Raw genomic sequence first — 22,950 nt, forward strand, 5'->3', positions numbered from 1 at the left:
AAGTGCTGGGCCACCGGGAGATCAGCTTGGTTAATGCGGATCGAGCGCAGGTGTTCAGCGAAGCGATCGCTGAGCCTGCGCTTGGTTTCGCTGATGTAAATAAGTTGACATCTAGAGCAGCGGATGCAATAGATGAGGTTGGAGGAGGTGCAGGTGAACCTCTGTCTCACCTGAAAAGACTGTTTGGGTCCTTGGATGGAGTTGAGGGGGGAGGTTAAAGGGACAGGTGTTGCATCTCGTGCGGTTGCAGGGGAAAGTGCCCGGGGTTGGGGTGGTTTGGGTAGGAAGGGACGAGTGGACCAGGGAGTTACGGAGGGAACGGTCTCTGCGGAACGCAGAGAGGGGAGGGGATGGGAAGATATGGCCAGTGGTGGGGTCCCGTTGTAGGTGACGGAAAGTCGCTCCAGTCTTTCAACATATGACAGTCCCGCCATTCCGGGAATTAACCTAGTAAACCTACGCTGCACGCCCTATCTGTACTACCTACGCTGTCCTATCCATCTACCAAATACTAGGGATATGGGCCAAACACAGACAAGCGGGACCAGTGTAGATGGGACATGTTGGTCGGTGTGGGCAAGTTGGGCCAAAAGACCTGTTTCCACGCTGTGTCACTCTATGACTCTGACCTCTCTAAGGTAACCCCTCATCCTCCAGCGTTCCAAAGAATAAACTCCTGGCCTGCCAAACCTCCCTCTATGGCTCAGGCCCTCGAATCCTGGCAACATCCTCGTATATCTTCCCTGCACTTTTTTCCAGCTTAACATCTTTCCTGCAATAGGATGACCAAAAATGGCGGGACTGTTGAATGTTGAAAGATTGGAGCGACTAGGCTTGTATACACTGGAATTTAGAAGGATGAGAGGGGATCTTATCGAAACGTATAAGATTATTAAGTGGTTGGACACGTTAGAGGCAGGAAACATGTTCCTAATGTTGGGGGAGTCCAGAACGAGGGGCCACAGTTTAAGAATAAGGGGTGGGCCATTTAGAACGGAGATGAGGAAAAACTTTTTCAGTCAGAGAGTTGTGAATCTGTGGAATTCTCTGCTTCAGAAGGCAGAGGAGGCCAATTCTCTGAATGCATTCAAGAGAGAGCTAGATAGAGCTCTTAAGGATAGCGGGGTCAGGGGGTATGGGGAGAAGGCAGGAACGGGGTACTGATTGAGAATGATCAGCCATGATCACATTGAATGGCGGTGCTGGCTTGAAGGGCTGAATGGCCTCCTCCTGCACCTATTGTCTATTGTCTATTGAGCACAATACTTTAAATCAGCTCTCACCAATGACTTGTACAAAAGACGTCCTACAAAAATAATCTATATAACAAAGGTTGGCACCCCTGTTGTAGGTGGAGGGTGAAGATGGTGTGGTGGCAGGGCTCAGGAACGATGCGAGGAGATGGGGTTTGATGAATGCCAACCCTGGTGTTAGTTTCATCGTTGGGGGTGCACTGGTTAGGAGGAAGATAGTTCAGTTTAGTTCAAAAGTGATAGGAGCAGAATCAGGCCATTCAGCTCATCGAGTCTACTCCGCCATTCAATCATGGCTGGTCTGTAGAAACATAGAAAGTAGGTGCAGGAGTAGGCCATTCGGCCCTTCGAGCCAGCACCGCCATTCAATATGATCATGGCTGATCGTCCAGAATCAGTACCCCGTTCCTGCTTTTTCCCAATATCCCTTGATTCTGTTTGCCCTAAGTGCTATATCTAACTCTCTCTTGAAAACATCCAGTGAATTGGCCTCCTCTCTCTGTCTTCTGTGGCAGAGAATTCCACAGATCCACAACTCTCTGGGTGAAAAAGTTTTTCCTCATCTCAGTCCTAAATGGCCTACCCCTTATTCTTAAACTGTGTCCCCTGGTTCTGGATTCCCCCAACATCAGGAATATTTTTCCTGCATCTAGTCTGTCCAATCTCTTAAGAATTTTATATGTTTCTATAAGATCCCCTCTCATCCTTCTAAATTCCAGTGAATATAAACCCAGTTGATCCATTCTTTTATCATATGTCAGTCCCGCCATCCCGGGAATTAACCTGGTGAACCTACGCTGCACTCCCTCAATAGCAAGAATGTCCTTCCTCATATTAGGAGACCAAAGCTGCATCACATTTGGAAAGTGGTGAAATCATCGGACAAAGTCAGCATGGATTTACCAAAGGCAAATCATGTTTGACGAATCTTACAGAATTTTTCGAGGATGTAACTAGTAGAGTGGATAAGGGAGAACCAGTCGATGTGTTATATCTGGACTTTCAGAAGGCCTTCGACAAGGTCCCACATAGGAGAGGGTTTTGAGGGTTCAGTGTTGAGGTGGATAGAAAATTGGTTGGTGGACAGGAAGCAAAGAGTAATAATAAACGGGTCCTTTTCGGAATGGCAGGCAGTGACTAGTGGGGTACCGCAAGGCTCAGTGCTGGGACCCCAGTTATTTACAGTGTATATTAATGATTTGGACGAGGGAATTGAATGCAACATCTCTAAGTTTGCGGATGACACGAAGCTGGGTGGCAGTGTTAGCTGCGAGGAGGATGCTAGGAGGCTGCAGAGTGACTTGGATAGATTAGGCGAGTGGGCAAATGCATGGCAGATGCAATATAATGTGGATAAATGTGAGGTTATCCACTTTGGCGGCAAGAACAGGAAAGCAGAGTATTACCTGAATGGTGACCGATTGGGAGAAGGGGAGATGCAACGTGACCTGGGTGTCATGGTGCACCAGTCATTGAAAGCATGCATGCAGGTGCAGCAGGCAGTGAAGAAAGCGAATGGTATGTTGGCATTCATAGCAAGAGGATTTGAGTTTAGGAGCAGGGAGGTTCTGCTGCAGTTGTACAGGGCCTTGGTGAGACCGCACCTGGAGTATTGTGTGCAGTTTTGGTCACCTAACCTGAGGAAAGACGTTCTTGCCTTAGAGGGAGTACTGAGAAGGTTCACCAGATTGATCCCTGGGATGGCGGGACTTTCATATGAGGAAAGACTGGATAGACTGGGCTTGTACTCGCTGGAATTTAGAAGACTGAGGGGGGATCTTATAGAAACATATAAAATTCTTAAGGGGTTGGAGAGCTAGATGTGGGAAGATTGTTCCCGATGTTGGGGGAGTCCAGAACCAGGGGTCACAGCTTAAGGATAAAGGGGAAGTCTTTTAGGACCGAGATGAGAAAACATTTCTTCACACAGAGTGGTGAGTCTGTGGAATTCTCTGCCACAGAAGGTAGTTGAGGCCAGTTCATTGGCTATATTTAAGAGGGAGTTAGATGTGGCCCTTTTTGCTAAAGGGATCAGGGGGTATGGAGAGAAGGCAGGTACAGGCTACTGAGCTGGATGATCAGCCATGATCATATTGAATGGCGGTGCAGGCTCAAAGGGCCGAATAGCCTACTCCTGCACCTATTTTCTATGTTTCTGTTTCTACAATACTCCAGGTGTGGTCTCACCAAGGGCCCTGTACAACTGCAGTCGGACCTCCTTGCTCCCATACTCAAATCCTCTCGCTCTGAAGGCCAACATGCCATTACCTTTCTTCACTGCCTGCTGTTACCTGCATGCTTACTTTCAGTGGCTGATGTACAAGCACACCCATGTCTCGTTGCACCTCCCCTTTTCCTAATCTGACACCATTCAGATAATAATCTGACTTCCTGTTCTTGCCACCAAAGTGGATAACCTCACATTTATCCACATTATACTGCATCTGCCATGCATCTGCCCACTCACCCAACCTGTCCAAGTCATCCTGCAGCCTCATAGCATCCTCATCGCAGCTCACACTGCCACCCAGCGTTGTGTCATCCGCAAACGATGTTCAGAAATGCATGATAATGTGACCAAGATTCCTTGCTCCAACCTGCCTCTGAGTTGTTTTAAAACATGTTATGTGTTCCTGGAATGTAGGCTTGGCTGCCGACCAAAAATCTTTTTTCGACAGAGATTTCTCCAGCACCATTCCTGGCTTATATATTTCCATACAACATGGGTGGCCATTTGGCCCATCAAGTCTGTGCTGGCTTTCAAAGCATCTCCGCCCCTCCCTCTCTCCCAGTTCCAATCCGGCACACTTCAGAGATACAGCGTGGGAACAAGCCCTTTGGCCCACCGAGTCTGTGCTGGCCAGCAACCACACCATACACTAGCACTGTCCTATACACACTAGTGACAAGTTACAGAAGTCAATTAACCGACAAACCTGTACGTCTTTGGAGACCTGGAGTACTGTGTGCAGTTTTGGTCTCCAAATTTGAGGAAGGATATTCTTGCTATTGAGGGCGTGCAGCGTAGGTTTACTAGGTTAATTCCCGGAATGGCGGGACTGTCATATGTTGAAAGGCTGGAGCGACTAGTCTTGTATACACTGGAATTTAGAAGGATGAGAGGAGATCTTATCGAAACGTATAAGATTATTAAGGGGTTGGACACGTTAGAGGCAGGAAACATGTTCCCAATGTTGGGGGAGTCCAGAACAAGGGGCCACAGTTTAAGAATAAGGGGTAGGCCATTTAGAACGGAGATGAGGAAAAACTTTTTCAGTCAGAGAGTTGTGAATCTGTGGAATTCTCTGCCTCAGAAGGCAGTGGAGGCCAATTCTCTGAATGCATTCAAGAGAGAGCTAGATAGAGCTCTTAAGGATAGCGGAGTCAGGGGGTATGGGGAGAAGGCAGGAACGGGGTACTGATTGAGAATGATCAGCCATGATCACATTGAATGGTGGTGCTGGTTCGAAGGGCCGAATGGCCTCCTCCTGCACCTATTGTCTATTGTCCATTCAATCATGGCTGATCTCTGCCTCCTAATCCCATTTTCCTGCCTTCTCCCATAACCCTTGACAACCGTTCTAATCACAAATTTGTCTGTCTCTGCCTTAAAAATATCCGCTGACTTGGCTTCCACAGCCCTCTGCGGCAATGAGTCCTACAGATTAACTACCCTCTGACCAAAGGGTTTAGATAGATTACACAGTCAGAACCTTTTTCACACAAATATTGTAGGGCATTGCTTTAAGGTGTAAGGGAGGGGGGGAGTTTAAAGGAGATGTTCGGGGCAAGTTAAACTAAACTAAACTAAACTAAACTAAATTAAACAGCCCGTTTCCTCCATACCGTGACATTTTCATTGAGCTATGTGAAACTCAGCCAGTAACTAATCTCTCGTTTCTCTTATCCCGAATCAGTCTGAAGAAGGGTCTCGACCCGAAACGTCACCCATTTCTTCTCTCCAGAGATGCTGCCTGACCCGCTGAGTTACTCCAGCGTTTTGTGTCTACCTTCAGTTTAAACCAGCATCTGCAGTTTCTTCTTACACAGTAACTAATGGCTAATTGTGTGTGTGTTTATAGGTTTCTATGGCAGACCATGGTCGATGGAACAACGCAAGGTGCTGTTCAAATGGTAATGCCGATTTAACTTAGCTTGTACTAATGTCGACATTTGAAAAAAATGGGATACTAAAATAATAGAGGATTTAGGGAAATGGTCACATTTAGAAGAATGAGAGAGGACCTTATAGAAAAGTATAAAATTATAAAAGGACTGGACAAGCCAGATGCAGGAAAAATGTTCCCAATGTTGGGGGAGTCCAGAACCAGGGGCCACACAGTCTAAGAATAAAGGGGAGGCCATTTAAAACTGAGATGAAAAAAAACCTTTTCACCCAGAGCGTTGTGAATTAGTGGAATTCTCTGCCACTGAAGGCAGTGGAGGCCAATTCAGTGGATGAATTTAAAAGAGACTTGGATAGAGCTCCAGGGCTAGTGGAATCATGGGATATAGGGAGAAGGCAGGCACGGGTTATTGATTGTGGAAGATCAGCCATGATCACAATGAATGGTGGTGCTGGCTTGAAGGGCCAAATGGCCTCCTCCTGCACCTATTTTCTATGTTTTCTATGTTTCTATGTTTTCTGAGCAGGTCTTCTCGAGTGCTTGGTATCTGCAGGTGCTATTTAACCTATTCATAGTTTGGAACCTTTGCAGAGTCATAGAGCTATGCAGCATGGAAACAGGCACTTTGGCCCAACATGCCCATGCTGACCAAGATGCCCCATCTAGACCCACCTGCCTGCATTTGGCCCATGTTCCTAAAAACTTCTCCGATCCAAGTAATGGTCCTAGAGTCTTAATTGCTGTTATTGAACCTGTCTAAGCCGCAGAGTCATAGAGTGATACAGCGTGGAAACAGGCCCTTCAGCCCAACTTGCCCACAACGGCCAACATGTCCCAGCTACACTAGTCCCACCTGCCCGCGTTTGGTCCAGATTCCTCCAAACCTGTCCTATCCACATAATTATGTCTTACACGTTGTATCTCACTTAACTGTGTAGGAAGGAACTGCAGATGCTGGTTTAAACTGAAGATGTACACAAAATGCTGGAGTAACTCAGCCGGTCAGGCAGCATGTCTGGAGAAAAGGAATAGGTGACGTTTCGAGTAGTCTAGAGGGGGTCTCGACCCGAAACGTCACCTATTCCTTTTCTCCAGAGATGCTGCCAGACCCGTGGAGCTACTCCAGCATTTTGTGTCTATCAACACAGATAACTAATGCTGTTCCCAGGAAGGAGATTCCGTTAGGGAACAACATTAGGGAACAACATAGAAATGTTCAAAGAAAGACACTGCTGGGAGATGGCACAGAGATTCCGATAGGAATCTCTCCCAGCAGTGTCTTTCTTTGGACATTTCTGTGTTGGTGGTTTTACCCGGTCCTGCACACTGCTGTGTGACAGTGTGAAGCCCTCGGATAAAAACACAATAACAAATGACAAGGGGTCTCCAGTGACCCTCACTGACCCAACTCAAAACAAAATCCTGAGGCGTGGCAGCTAACAGCTGACTAATGAAGAATTAACATGAGTCAACACATCCAGTTGGATTCATGGCAGGTGGTGTTGGAGGGGAGGGTGCTCCTCAAACTGCGGAGCATCCTGGACAATACAGCTCACCCCCTCCGTGACACACTGGTCAACCTGAGGAGCACCTTCAGCAACAGACTGGTCCCACCAAGATGCAATAGACAATAGACAATAGACAATAGGTGCAGGAGGAGGCCATTCGGCCCTTTGAGCCAACACCGCCATTCAATGTGATCATGGCTGATCATTCTCAATCAGTACCCCGTTCCTGCTTTCTCTATGTTTCGATAAGATCTCCTCTCATCCTTCTAAATGCCAATGTATACAAGCCTAGTTGCTCCAGTCTTTCAACATATGACAGTCCCGCCATTCCGGGAATTAACCTAGTAAACCTATGCTGCACGCCCTTGAGGCAGGTACTATCACAATGCTTAAGAAACATTTAGACAGGTACATGGATAGGACAGGTTTATGGGCCAAATGCTGGCAGGACTAGTGTAGATGGGACATGTTGGGCTGAAGGGCCTGTTTTGCATGCGGTAAGACTCAGAATTAAAGGACGTTCTTTTAGGAAGGAGATGAGGAGAAATTTCTTTAGTCAGAGGGTGATGAATCTGTGGAATTCTTTGCCACAGACGGCTGTGGAGGCAAAGTCAGTGGATATATTTATGGCAGAGATAGATAGATTCTTGATTAGGACGGGTGTCAGATGTTATGGGAAGAAGGCAGGATAATGGGGTTAGGAGGGAGAGATAGATCAGCTATGATTGAATGGCGGAGTAGACGTGTTGGGCCGAGTGGCCTAATACTACTCCAATCACTTTTGACCTTATGACTGTATGACTCTATGACTATCTCATAGGTGACCAGCTTGTGTTTTTTTTTTCTCAGGATGCAGAGGTGGGGACTAAATGTCTACATGTATGGTCCCAAAGATGACCTGAAGCACCGGCTCTTGTGGAGGGAGACATACTCAGTGGAAGAGTCAGGTAAGGAAGGGGTTGGAGGAACTTAGAACAGCACAGCACAGGAACAGGCCATTCGGCCCACAGTGTCTGTGCCGAACATTTGGTCTCCAAATGTGAGGAAGGCTATTCCCGGAATGGCGGGGCTATCATATGTTGAAAGAGCGACTGGAGCGACTAGGCTTGTGTACACTAGAATGTAGAAGGATGAGAGGGGATCTTATCGAAACGTATAAGATTATTAAGGGGTTGGACACGTTAGAGGCAGGAAACATGTTCCCAACGTTGGGGGAGTCCAGAACCAGGGGCCACAGTTTAAGAATAAGGGGTAGGCCATTTAGAACTGAGATGAGGAAAAACGTTTTCAGTCAGAGAGTTGTGAATCTGTGGAATTCTCTGCCTCAGAGGGCAGTGGAGGCCAATTCTCTGAATGCATTCAAGAGAGAGCTAGATAGAGCTCTTAAGGATAGCGGAGTCAGGGGGTATGGGGAGAAGGCAGGAACGGGGTACTGATTGAGAATGATCAGCCATGATCACTTTGAATGGTGGTGCTGGCTCGGAGGGCCGAATGGCCTACTCCTGCACCTATTGTCTATTGTCTATTGTCAGATACATGAGAAAGGGAATAACGTGAATAACGTTTACTGCAAATTAAATTCCATTATGACTCTATGGCCACCTTGTCTTCCTGCAACTCCACCTTCAGGGAACCATGCACTTACACTCCGAGATCACTCCCCAGAGGCCTACCATTCACTGTGTAGGCCCTGCCCTTGTTAGACTTCCCAAAATGCAACACCTCACAGTTCTCTGTGTTAAATTCCATCAACCATTCCTCAGCCCACCTGGCCAATCGATCCAGATCCTGCTGCAATCGTTCACAATCACCACTGTCTGCAATACCACCCACTTTTGTATCATCTGCAAACCTGCTAATCTTTCCAGGTGCGTTCTCATCCAAATCATTGCTATAGATGACAAACAATAATGGGCCCAGCACCTCTGCGTCCTTCAATGGAGCTAATTTTCTATCCATTCAGTTATCTCTCCTTGGATCCCATGCGAACTATCGCATGCTATGCAGTCAGCGGAAAGACTGTACGAGATTACAATCGATTACTATTCACAGTGTATAGACAATAGACAATAGACAATAGGTGCAGGAGTAGGCCATTCGGCCCTTCGAGCCAGCACCGCCATTCAATGTGATCATGGCTGATCATTCTCAATCAGTACCCCGTTCCTGCTTTCTCCCCATAACCCCTGACTCCGCTATCCTTAAGAGCTCTATCTAGCTCTCTCTTGAATGTATTCAGAGAATTGGCCTCCACTGCCCTCTGAGGCAGAGAATTCCACAGATTCACAACTCTCTGACTAAAAAAGTTTTTCCTCATCTCTGTTCTAAATGGCCTACCCTTTATTATTAAACTGTGGCCCCTTGTTCTGGACTCCCCCAACATTGGGAACATGTTTCCTGCCTCTAACGTGTCCAACCCCTTAATAATCTTATACGTTTATTATACGTATAGATACAGGATAAAGAGAATAACGTGAATAACGTTTAGTGCAAGATAAATTCCATTATGACTATGTCCCTGGGGCTATCCCTTATCAGCTCTTGCTCATATAAATGCATGTACACTGTATATTACCCCTCAGAATACTCCCCGGTAATTTCCTGACCTCCCAGGTTTAGGTTCATTGGCCTAGAGTTCCCAAGCTTTTCTTTGCAGTCCTTCTTAAATAGAGGGTATTTATTCACAAAATGCTGGAGTAACTCAGCAGGTCAGGCAGCATCTCAGGAGAGAAGGAATGGGTGACGTTTCGGGTCGAGACCCTTCTTCAGACAGATTAAATAGAGAATCAAGAACCAGAGGGCATAGGTTTAAGGTGAGGGGGGGGGGGGGGGGAAAGATTTAATAGGAACCTGAGGGGTAACTTTTTTACACAAAGGGAGATGAATGAATGGAACGAGCTGCCGGAGGAGGTGGTTGAGGCAGGTGCTGTCATAACATTTAAGAGATAGTTAGACAGGTGCCTGGATAGGGCAGGTTTAGAGGGATAGGGACCAAATGCAGGCAGGTGGGACTAAGTGTAGATGGGACATGCTATCATAACATGGATAGGGCAGGTTTAGAGGGATATGGACCAAATGCAGGCAGGTGGGACTAGTGTAGATGGGACATGCTATCATAACATGGATAGGGCAGGTTTAGAGGGATATGGACCAAATGCAGGCAGGTGGGACTAGTGTAGATGGGACATGCTATCATAACATGGATAGGGCAGGTTTAGAGGGATATGGACCAAATGCAGGCAGGTGGGACTAGTGTAGATGGGACATGTTGCTCGGTGCGGGCAAGTTGGAATGAAGGACGGTGGCGCAGCGGTAGAGCTGTTGCCTTACAGCGCTTGCAGCGCCAGAGACCTCGGTTCAATCCTGACTACGGGTGCTTTCTATACGGAGTTTCTACGTTCTCCCCGTGACCTGTGCGGGTTTTTTGCAAGATCTTCGGTTTCCTCCCGCACTCCCAAAGACGTGTAGGTATGTAGGTTAATTTGCTTGGTGTATGTGTAAAATTGTCCCTGGTGGGTGTAGGATAGTGTTAGCGTGCGGGGATCGCTGGTCAGTGAGGACTCGGTGGGCCGAAGGGCCTGTTTCCGCGCTGTGTCTCTAAACTAAAGGGCTTGTTTCCACGCTGTATGACTATGACTCTATGATTGTGGTTCTTGATCACTGTTGTGCCTTCAGTCTTCTCCCTCTTGTGTTGTTAGCCCAGCTCAGTGCCTTGGTGTCAGCTTCCCGGGACTGTGGAGTTGAGTTTGTGTACGCCATCTCGCCCGGACAGGACATCACTTTCTCCAGCTCCTGCGACCTGGCCTTACTGAAGCAGAAACTGAGGCAGGTAGTGTGAACATTGATCTCTACAGGGCACTTGCCTCGTCAAGGCCACCAGCATAATCACGGACCAGTCTCAGCCCGGTTTAGTTTAGTTTAGGGATACATCGCGGAAACAGACCCACCGGATCCATGCCGACCAGCGATCCCCGCACATTAACACTATCCTATACCCACCAGGGACAATTTTTACATTTACCAAGCCAATTAGCCTACATACATGTACGTCTTTGAAGTGTGGAAGGAAACCGAAGATCTTGGAGAAAATCCACGGAGGTCACGGGGAGAACGTACATACTCCCTACAGACAGCGCCCGTAGTCGGGATCACTGTAAGGCAGCAACTCTACCGCTGCTCCACCGTGCCGCCCCGGTTCTGACTGTCTACTCTATCGACGTCTCTCAGAGACTCCGTTGACTCCATCTACACCTCACGCTGCCTCGGCAAGGCCAGCAGCATCATCAAGGACCAGTCTCACTCCGGCCACTCCCTCTTCTCCCCTCTCCCATCAGACAAGAGGTACAGAAGTGTGAAAACGCACACCTCCAGATTCAGGGGCAGTTTCTTCCCAGCTGTTATCAGGCGACTGAACCATCCTACCACAACTAGAGAGCGGTCCTCAGCTATCCACCTCATTGGACACTCTCGGACTATCTTTAATAGGACTTGACTGGACTTTGTCTTGCACTAAACATTATTCACGTTATTCCCTTTATCCTGTATCTGTACGCCGTGGATGGCTCGGTTGTAAGCATGTATTGTCTTTCCGCTGACTGGTTGGCACAAAGCAATCTGCTGCAATTCCCAGAAGAAATAAATAGCAGGACAGAGAATCAGTGGATGTTGTTTACCTAGATTTTCAGAAAGCCTTTGATGAGGTGCCACACGTGAGGTTTCTAAGGCAGATGAGAGCCCACAGTTTCTTCCCAACAAGGGGCCACAGTTTAAGAATAAGGGGTAGGCCATTTAGAACTGAGATGAGGAAAAACATTTTTAAGTCAGAGAGTTGTGAATCTGTGGAATTCTCTGCCTCAGAAGGCAGTGGAGGCCAATTCTGTGAATGTATTCAAGAGAGAGCTAGATAGAGCTCTTAAGGATAGCGGAGTCAGGGGTTATGGGGACAAGGCAGGAACGGGGTACTGATTGAGAATGATCAGCCATGATCACATTGAATGGCGGTGCTGGCCCGAAGGGCCGAATGGCCTCCTCCTGCACCTATTGTCTATTGTCTATTGTCTATAGTATCAGAGGGCAGATACTGGCAAGGACAGCAGGTCGGCTGGGTGGCAGAAGACAAAGAGTGGCAATAAAGGGGGCATTTTCTAGTTGACCGTCAGGGACTAGCGGAGTTCCGCAGGGCTCGGTGCTGGGGCCGCTGCTCCTCACGTTGTATATCAATGATTCAGATGAGGGGATTGTAGGCTCTGTGGCCAAGTTTGCGGATGGTACAAAAAAAGGTGGAGGGGCAGGTAGTGCGGAGAAAGCAGGGAGTCTGCAGAAGGACTTGGACAGGTTGGGAGAGTGGGCAGAGAAGTGGCAGATGGAACACAGTACAGCAAAGTGTGGAGTCGTGCATTTTGGTAGTAGGAATAAAGGCGTAAACTATTTTGTAAATGGGGAGAGAATCCAGATATCAGAGGTGCAAAGGGACTTGGGAGTGCTGGTGTAGGATTCCCAAAAAGTTAATCAGCAAAAGACAATAGACAATAGGTGCAGGAGGAGGCCATTCGGCCCTTCGAGCCAGCACCGCCATTCAATGTGATCATGGCTGATCATTCTCAATCAGTACCCCGTTCCTGCCTTCTCCCCATACCCCCTGACTCCGCTATCCTTAAGAGCTCTATCTAGCTCTCTCTTGAATGCATTCAGAGAATTGGCCTCCACTGCCTTCTGAGGCAGAGAATTCCACAGATTCACAACTCTCTGACTGAAAAAGTTTTTCCTCATCTCAGTTCTAAATGGCCTACCCTTTATTCTTAAACTGTGGCCCCTTGTTCTGGACTCCCCCAACATTGGGAACATGTTTCCTGCCTCTAACGTGTCCAACCCCTTAATAATCTTATACGTTTCGATAAGATCTCCTCTCATCCATCTAAATTCCAGTGTATACAAGCCTAGTCGCTCCAGTCTTTCAACATATGACAGTCCCGCCATTCCGGGAATTAACCTAGTTATTCTATTCTATTCTATTCTATTCTACGCTGCAAGTCGAATCGGTAGTAAGGAAGGCAAAGGCAATGCTAGCAATTATTTCAAGAGGCTAGAATAAATAAACAGGGATGCCAAGGCTCCATAAGCGGCACGGTAGCGCAGCGGTAGAGTTGCTGCTTTACAGCGAATGCAGCGCCGGAGACTCAGGTTCGATCCTGACTACGGGTGCTGCACTGTAAGGAGTTTGTACGTTCTCCCCGTGACCTGCGTGGGTTTACTCCGAGATCTTCGGTTTCCTCCCACACTCCAAAGACGTACAGGTATGTAGGTTAATTGGCTGGGTAAATGTAAAAATTGTCCCTAGTGGGTGTAGGATAGTGTTAATGTACGGGGATCACTGGGCGGCATGGACTTGGAGGGCCGAAAAAAGGCCTGTTTCCGGCTGTATGTATATGATATGATAAGGCGCTGGTCAGGCCACATTTGGAGCATTGTCAGCAATTTTGGGCACCATATCTGAGGAAGGATGTGCTGGCTCTGGAGAGAATGGCCCAGAGGAGGTTTACAAGAATGATCCCAGGAATGAGTGGGTTAACATATGATGAGCGTTTGTCGGCACTGGGCCTGTACTCGCTGGAGTTTAGAAGGATGAGGGGGGAACCTCATTGAAACGCACCGAATAGTGAAAGACCTGGATAGAGTGGATGTGGAGAGGATGTTTCCACTAGTGGGAGAGTCCAGGACTAGAGGTCAGAGCCTCAGAATTAAAGGACGTTCCTTTAAGAAGGAGATGAGGAGGAATTTCTGTAGTCAGAGGGTGGTGAATCTGTGGAATTCATTGCCACAGAAGGCAGTGGAATCCAAGTAAATGGATATTTATAAGGCGGAGATTGATAGATTCTTGATTAGTACGGGTGTCAGGGGTCATGGGGAGAAGGCAGGAGAATGGGGTTAGGAGGGAGCGATAAATTAGCCATGATTTATTTATGGAGTAGATTTGATGGGCCGAATGGCCTAATTCTGCTCCTAGTACGTATGAATGTAGATTGGAATTTGGAGTTTTTCCTATGTAAGTGGCGCCAAAATATGGTGAATGTGAAGGTACATAGTTCCTTGAAGGTGGAGTCAGGTATATAGTTCATCAAAGTGTAGCCAGGTATATAGTTCCTTGAAGGTGGAGTCAGGTATATAGTTCATCAAAGTGTAGCCAGGTATATAGTTCCTTGAAGGTGGAGTCAGGTATATAGTTCATCAAAGTGTAGCCAGGTATATAGTTCCTTGAAGGTGGAGTCAGTTATATAGTTCATCAAAGGTGTGGCCAGGTACATAGTTCCTTGAAGGTGAGAGTCGCAGGTAGATAGGGTGGTCAAAAAATCTTTTGGCACATTGGCCTTCGTCAGTCAGAGAGTGTAGAGTATAGAAGTTGGAAGGTCATGCTGCAGTTATATAACTGTTGGTGAGCCTGCATTTAAAGTATTGCGTTCAGTTCTGGGCACCATGTTATTGGAAAGATGTTGTCAAGCTAGAAAGGGTACAGAGAATATTTACGAGGATGTTGCCAGGACTCGAGGGTCTGAGCTATAGGGAGAGGTTGAGCAAGCTGGCACTCTATTCCTTGGAGTGCAGGAGGATATAAAATCATGAGAGGAATAGATTGGGTAGATGCACAGAGTCTCTTGCCCAGGATAGGGGAATCGAGGACCAGAGGACATAGGTTTAAGGTGATCAGTCTGAAGAAGGATCTCGACCCGAAACGTCACCCATTCCTTCTCTCCCGAGATGCTGCCTGACCTGCTGAGTTATTCCAGCATTTTGTGAATAAATACCTTAGGTTTAAGGTGAAGTGGAAAAGATTTAATAGGAACCTGAGGGGTAACTTTTTTACACAAAGGGAGGTGGGTGTATGGAATGAGCTGTCAGAGGAGGTGATGGGGCAGGTCCTATAATAACATTTACAAGACATTTGGACAGATATAGGGATAGGACAGGTTTGGAGGGATTTGGGCCAAATGCAGGCAGGTGGGACTAGTGTAGCTGGGACATGTTGGCCGGTGTGGGCCATTGGATATCTGATCGCCTGTCTCCTGCTGACCTCTCTGGTGACCTCTGCCCTCCCACAGGTCAAGGAGTTTGGTTGCAAGGCCTTCGCCATCTTGTTCGATGACATCGACCACACCATGTGCCCCGCCGACAAAGAAGCCTACAGCTCATTCGCTCACGCACAGGTTTCGGTGACCAACGAGATCTATCGGTACTTGGGGGAGCCTCCCGTCTTCTTGTTCTGCCCGACTGGTACGTTAGAACGTGGCTCCTGCCCACTCTCTGGGTGAAGAAATTTTTCCTCATCTCAGTCCTAAATGGCCTACCCCTTATTCTTAAACTGTGACCCCCTGGTTCTGGACTCCCCCAACATTGGGAACATTTTTCCTGCATCTAGCCAGTCCAAGGCAGGAGAATGGGGTTGAGAGGGAGAGACAGATCAGCCATGATTGAATGGTGGAGTAGACTCAATGGGCTGAATGGCCTTATACTGCTCCTAGAACTTACGAACTTATGATATTGGTCACAGCTCAAGAAGCAACAAATAGAAAAATTTGGACTTCGCAGTTGCAGCATGGGACCCATACACAAATAGAAACATTTCTTCCATCGAACGTGTCCAAAGACAGGCAGCTCGATTTGTTACAAATACCTATGAGAGAGAAGTGAGTGTTACCGAACTTCTAAATTCAATGGGGTGGAACCCGCTCCAAGACGCCCTCCAAGAGGGCGTGCAGCGTAGGTTTACTAGGTTAATTCCCGGAATGGCGGGACTGTCGTATGTTGAAAGACTGGATCGACTAGGCTTGTATACACTGGAATTTAGAAGGATGAGAGGGGATCTTATCGAAACATATAAGATTATTAAGGGGTTGGACACGTTAGAGGCAGGAAACATGTTCCCAATGTCGGGGGAGTCCAGAACAAGGGGGCACAGTTTAATAATAAGGGGTAGGCCATTTAGAACTGAGATGAGGAAAAACTTTTTCACTCAGAGAGTTGTAAATCTGTGGAATTCTCTGCCTCAGAAGGCAGTGGAGGCCAATTCTCTGAATGCATTCAAGAGAGAGCTGGATCGAGCTCTTAAGGATAGGGGAGCCAGGGGGTATGGGGAGAAGGCAGGAACGGGGTACTGATTGAGAATGATCAGCCATGATCACATTGAATGGCGGTGCTGGCCCGAAGGGCCGAATGGCCTCCTCCTGCACCTATTGTCTATTGTCTATTGTCTATAGTATCAGAGGGCAGATACTGGCAAGGACAGCAGGTCGGCTGGGTGGCAGAAGACAAAGAGTGGCAATAAAGGGGGCATTTTCTAGTTGACCGTCAGGGACTAGCGGAGTTCCGCAGGGCTCGGTGCTGGGGCCGCTGCTCCTCACGTTGTATATCAATGATTCAGATGAGGGGATTGTAGGCTCTGTGGCCAAGTTTGCGGATGGTACAAAAAAAGGTGGAGGGGCAGGTAGTGCGGAGAAAGCAGGGAGTCTGCAGAAGGACTTGGACAGGTTGGGAGAGTGGGCAGAGAAGTGGCAGATGGAACACAGTACAGCAAAGTGTGGAGTCGTGCATTTTGGTAGTAGGAATAAAGGCGTAAACTATTTTGTAAATGGGGAGAGAATCCAGATATCAGAGGTGCAAAGGGACTTGGGAGTGCTGGTGTAGGATTCCCAAAAAGTTAATCAGCAAAAGACAATAGACAATAGGTGCAGGAGGAGGCCATTCGGCCCTTCGAGCCAGCACCGCCATTCAATGTGATCATGGCTGATCATTCTCAATCAGTACCCCGTTCCTGCCTTCTCCCCATACCCCCTGACTCCGCTATCCTTAAGAGCTCTATCTAGCTCTCTCTTGAATGCATTCAGAGAATTGGCCTCCACTGCCTTCTGAGGCAGAGAATTCCACAGATTCACAACTCTCTGACTGAAAAAGTTTTTCCTCATCTCAGTTCTAAATGGCCCACCCTTTATTCTTAAACTGTGGCCCCTTGTTCTGGACTCCCCCAACATTGGGAACATGTTTCCTGCCTCTAACGTGTCCAACCCCTTAATAATCTTATACGTTTCGATAAGATCTCCTCTCATCCATCTAAATTCCAGTGTATACAAGCCTAGTCGCTCCAGTCTTTCAACATATGACAGTCCCGCCATTCCGGGAATTAACCTAGTTATTCTATTCTATTCTATTCTATTCTACGCTGCAAGTCGAATCGGTAGTAAGGAAGGCAAAGGCAATGCTAGCAATTATTTCAAGAGGCTAGAATAAATAAACAGGGATGCCAAGGCTCCATAAGCGGCACGGTAGCGCAGCGGTAGAGTTGCTGCTTTACAGCGAATGCAGCGCCGGAGACTCAGGTTCGATCCTGACTACGGGTGCTGCACTGTAAGGAGTTTGTACGTTCTCCCCGTGACCTGCGTGGGTTTACTCCGAGATCTTCGGTTTCCTCCCACACTCCAAAGACGTACAGGTATGTAGGTTAATTGGCTGGGTAAATGTAAAAATTGTCCCTAGTGGGTGTAGGATAGTGTTAATGTACGGGGATCACTGGGCGGCATGGACTTGGAGGGCCGAAAAAAGGCCTGTTTCCGGCTGTATGTATATGATATGATAAGGCGCTGGTCAGGCCACATTTGGAGCATTGTCAGCAATTTTGGGCACCATATCTGAGGAAGGATGTGCTGGCTCTGGAGAGAATGGCCCAGAGGAGGTTTACAAGAATGATCCCAGGAATGAGTGGGTTAACATATGATGAGCGTTTGTCGGCACTGGGCCTGTACTCGCTGGAGTTTAGAAGGATGAGGGGGGAACCTCATTGAAACGCACCGAATAGTGAAAGACCTGGATAGAGTGGATGTGGAGAGGATGTTTCCACTAGTGGGAGAGTCCAGGACTAGAGGTCAGAGCCTCAGAATTAAAGGACGTTCCTTTAAGAAGGAGATGAGGAGGAATTTCTGTAGTCAGAGGGTGGTGAATCTGTGGAATTCATTGCCACAGAAGGCAGTGGAATCCAAGTAAATGGATATTTATAAGGCGGAGATTGATAGATTCTTGATTAGTACGGGTGTCAGGGGTCATGGGGAGAAGGCAGGAGAATGGGGTTAGGAGGGAGCGATAAATTAGCCATGATTTATTTATGGAGTAGATTTGATGGGCCGAATGGCCTAATTCTGCTCCTAGTACGTATGAATGTAGATTGGAATTTGGAGTTTTTCCTATGTAAGTGGCGCCAAAATATGGTGAATGTGAAGGTACATAGTTCCTTGAAGGTGGAGTCAGGTATATAGTTCATCAAAGTGTAGCCAGGTATATAGTTCCTTGAAGGTGGAGTCAGGTATATAGTTCATCAAAGTGTAGCCAGGTATATAGTTCCTTGAAGGTGGAGTCAGGTATATAGTTCATCAAAGTGTAGCCAGGTATATAGTTCCTTGAAGGTGGAGTCAGTTATATAGTTCATCAAAGGTGTGGCCAGGTACATAGTTCCTTGAAGGTGAGAGTCGCAGGTAGATAGGGTGGTCAAAAAATCTTTTGGCACATTGGCCTTCGTCAGTCAGAGAGTGTAGAGTATAGAAGTTGGAAGGTCATGCTGCAGTTATATAACTGTTGGTGAGCCTGCATTTAAAGTATTGCGTTCAGTTCTGGGCACCATGTTATTGGAAAGATGTTGTCAAGCTAGAAAGGGTACAGAGAATATTTACGAGGATGTTGCCAGGACTCGAGGGTCTGAGCTATAGGGAGAGGTTGAGCAAGCTGGCACTCTATTCCTTGGAGTGCAGGAGGATATAAAATCATGAGAGGAATAGATTGGGTAGATGCACAGAGTCTCTTGCCCAGGATAGGGGAATCGAGGACCAGAGGACATAGGTTTAAGGTGATCAGTCTGAAGAAGGATCTCGACCCGAAACGTCACCCATTCCTTCTCTCCCGAGATGCTGCCTGACCTGCTGAGTTATTCCAGCATTTTGTGAATAAATACCTTAGGTTTAAGGTGAAGTGGAAAAGATTTAATAGGAACCTGAGGGGTAACTTTTTTACACAAAGGGAGGTGGGTGTATGGAATGAGCTGTCAGAGGAGGTGATGGGGCAGGTCCTATAATAACATTTACAAGACATTTGGACAGATATAGGGATAGGACAGGTTTGGAGGGATTTGGGCCAAATGCAGGCAGGTGGGACTAGTGTAGCTGGGACATGTTGGCCGGTGTGGGCCATTGGATATCTGATCGCCTGTCTCCTGCTGACCTCTCTGGTGACCTCTGCCCTCCCACAGGTCAAGGAGTTTGGTTGCAAGGCCTTCGCCATCTTGTTCGATGACATCGACCACACCATGTGCCCCGCCGACAAAGAAGCCTACAGCTCATTCGCTCACGCACAGGTTTCGGTGACCAACGAGATCTATCGGTACTTGGGGGAGCCTCCCGTCTTCTTGTTCTGCCCGACTGGTACGTTAGAACGTGGCTCCTGCCCACTCTCTGGGTGAAGAAATTTTTCCTCATCTCAGTCCTAAATGGCCTACCCCTTATTCTTAAACTGTGACCCCCTGGTTCTGGACTCCCCCAACATTGGGAACATTTTTCCTGCATCTAGCCAGTCCAAGGCAGGAGAATGGGGTTGAGAGGGAGAGACAGATCAGCCATGATTGAATGGTGGAGTAGACTCAATGGGCTGAATGGCCTTATACTGCTCCTAGAACTTACGAACTTATGATATTGGTCACAGCTCAAGAAGCAACAAATAGAAAAATTTGGACTTCGCAGTTGCAGCATGGGACCCATACACAAATAGAAACATTTCTTCCATCGAACGTGTCCAAAGACAGGCAGCTCGATTTGTTACAAATACCTATGAGAGAGAAGTGAGTGTTACCGAACTTCTAAATTCAATGGGGTGGAACCCGCTCCAAGACGCCCTCCAAGAGGGCGTGCAGCGTAGGTTTACTAGGTTAATTCCCGGAATGGCGGGACTGTCGTATGTTGAAAGACTGGATCGACTAGGCTTGTATACACTGGAATTTAGAAGGATGAGAGGGGATCTTATCGAAACATATAAGATTATTAAGGGGTTGGACACGTTAGAGGCAGGAAACATGTTCCCAATGTCGGGGGAGTCCAGAACAAGGGGGCACAGTTTAATAATAAGGGGTAGGCCATTTAGAACTGAGATGAGGAAAAACTTTTTCACTCAGAGAGTTGTAAATCTGTGGAATTCTCTGCCTCAGAAGGCAGTGGAGGCCAATTCTCTGAATGCATTCAAGAGAGAGCTGGATCGAGCTCTTAAGGATAGGGGAGCCAGGGGGTATGGGGAGAAGGCAGGAACGGGGTACTGATTGAGAATGATCAGCCATGATCACATTGAATGGCGGTGCTGGCTCGAAGGGCCGAATGGCCTCCCCCTGCACCTATTGTCTATTGTCTATTGTCTAAGACAGATGTAAAGCCCACCGTTTGGCCTGCTTCGACAAAATGTTAAATGGTCAGCTCGACATAGATGACCACATCTACACCAAACCCAAACCTATCAGGGGCAGACGAGGGCATTGGATTCAATTTGAGATACCAGCTGCCAAGACGGATGTGTACAGCAATTCATTCTTCCCTCGCACAATTAAAACATGGAATAGTCTTCACCCTGCCATAGTTACTCAACCAGACGTAACTACATTTAAAGTAGCTCTTCGTCTACAAGAAGTCCTTCTTGCATAAACAAGTCCATACTCCACCACCTCCAGTTTAAATTCCATTTGGAATATTTTGGAGGACCAAGAACCAAGAACCAAGAAATAAAGAAACCAAGACTCTTCACACCCCTGCAACAGTCTGTTCGAACTCCTTCCATCGGGCAGACGATACAAGGCCTTCTATGCCCGCACCTCCAGACTCAGGAACAGCTTCATCCCCAGGGCCATAGCTGCTATGAACCGGTCCTGCTGAGCCGGATGGTCACATCGCACAGTGAACCGGCACAGATGTACTTGCACTTTATTCTGTTTAAAACTGTTTTACACAAAGGGGGGTGGGTGTATGGAATGAGCGTGTATGCAATTAGGTTTCGTTGGGTTGTTGTTTACATTAATACTGACTAGCTAATTAATTTATTGCATCGTATGGGAGGTGCATTCCCAATCTCGTTGTACCCCTGTACAATGACAATAAAGATATTTTGTATTGTATTGTATTGTATTGTATAAGCCTTCATCAACAGGGCTCTCACCATCTTTTCTGTATGTTTGGGTGTGTTTCAGAGTACTGCGGTTCCCTGTGCTACCCGAGTCTCAAAGCATCCAACTATCTGAAGATCATTGGGGACGGCCTTCGCCCTGGGATCGGGGTCATCTGGACAGGTGAGAGCCCGCATGTGTTGATTCAGGCAACCGAACCATCCGACCAACAACTGGAGAGCAGTCCTGAGCTACCGTCTACCTCGGGCGCCACCCTTTGTACTCTGTGTGAATTGCTAATTCATCTTTCACATTCAGTTTAGAGATACAGCGTGGAAACAGGCCCTTCGGCCCACCGAGTCTGATCCGACCTTCGATCCCCGCACACTAACACTATCCTACACGCACTGCGGACATTTTTAACATTTATACCAAGCCAATTAACCTATAATCTGTGGAATTCTCTGCCTCAGAGGGCAGTGGAGGCCAATTCTCTGAATGCATTCAAGAGAGAGCTAGATAGAGCTCTTAAGGATAGCGGAGTCAGGGGGTATGGGGAGAAGGCAGGAACGGGATACTGATTGTGAATGATCAGCCATGATCACATTGAATGGCGGTGCTGGCTCGAAGGGCCGAATGGCCTCCTCCTGCACCTATTGTCTATTGTCTATTGTCTATAAATTTCTACGAGTTTGGAGTGTCGGAGGAAACCGAAGATCTCGGAGAAACATAGAAGCATAGAAACATAGAAATATAGGTGCAGGAGTAGGCCATTCGGCCCTTCGAGCCAGCTCCGCCATTCAATATGATCATGGCTGATCATCTAAAATCAATACCCCTGCTTTTTCCCCATATCTCTTGATTCCTTTAGCCCTAAGAGCTAAATCTAACTCTTGAAAACATCCAGTGAATTGGCCTCCACTGCCTTCTGTGGCAGAGAATTCCACAGATTCACAACTCTCTGGGTGAAGAAATTTTTCAGCATCTCAGTCCTAAATGGCCTACCCCTTATTCTAAAACTGTGACCCCCTGGTTCTGGACTCCCCCAACATTGGGAACATTTTTCCTGCATCTAGCCAGTCCAATCCTTTAAGAATTTTATATGTTTCTATAAGATCCCTCTCATCCTTCTAATTCCAGTGAATACAAGCCCAGTCAACCCATTCTTTCATCATATGTCAGTCCCGCCATCCTGGGAATTAACTTGGTGAACCTACGCTGCACTCCCTCAATAGCAATAATGTCCTTCCTCAAATTAGGAGACCTAAATTGCCCATAATATTCCAGGTGTGGTCTCACCAGGGCCCTGTACAACTGCAGTAGGACCTCTTTGCTCTTAAACTCAAATCCTCTTGCAATGAAGGCCAACATGCCATTAGCTTTCTTCACTGCCTGCTGTACCTGCATGCTTACTTTCAGCGACTGATGTACAAGCACACCCACGTCTCGTTGCACCTCCCCTTTTCCTAATCTGACACCATTCAGATAATAATCTGCCTTCCTGTTCGTGCCACCAAAGGGGATAACCTCACATTTATCCACATTATACTGCATCTGCCGTGCATCTGCCCACTCACCCAACCTGTCCAAGTCATCCTGCAGCCTCATAGCATCCTCCTCGCAGCTCACACTGCCACCCAGCTTTGTGTCATCCGCAAACTTGGAGATGTCACATTTAATTCCCTCGTCTCAATCGTTAATATTCGTTAACGCGTTAATAACCGTTAACTGGGGCCTTGCGGCACCCCACTAGTCACTCTGAAAAGGACCCGTTAATTCCTACTCTTTGCTTCCTGTCTGCCTACCAGTTCTCTATCCATGTCAATACCCTACCCACGAAGGTCACGGGGAGAACGTACAAACTCCGTACAATGGGATCTGGGAGGAAATCGGAGTAC

The 22,950-nt window shown here is 47.4% G+C and overlaps 1 protein-coding gene across 1 annotated transcript in view; it reads left to right on the forward strand.

The window, feature by feature from the left end:
- LOC144598330 (protein O-GlcNAcase-like) overlaps window positions 1-22,950 on the forward strand; it is a 57,799-nt gene that overhangs the window by 7,481 nt on the left and 27,368 nt on the right. Inside the window, exons 3-7 of the mRNA XM_078408367.1 lie at window positions 5,336-5,387; window positions 7,738-7,835; window positions 10,587-10,717; window positions 14,982-15,153; window positions 21,137-21,235. Of these exons, the coding sequence (XP_078264493.1) occupies window positions 5,336-5,387; window positions 7,738-7,835; window positions 10,587-10,717; window positions 14,982-15,153; window positions 21,137-21,235 (552 nt within the window). The remainder of the gene's footprint in view (window positions 1-5,335; window positions 5,388-7,737; window positions 7,836-10,586; window positions 10,718-14,981; window positions 15,154-21,136; window positions 21,236-22,950) is intronic.

The sequence above is a fragment of the Rhinoraja longicauda genome, chromosome 1 (assembly GCF_053455715.1).
Source record: "Rhinoraja longicauda isolate Sanriku21f chromosome 1, sRhiLon1.1, whole genome shotgun sequence".
Lineage (NCBI taxonomy): Eukaryota > Metazoa > Chordata > Chondrichthyes > Rajiformes > Arhynchobatidae > Rhinoraja > Rhinoraja longicauda.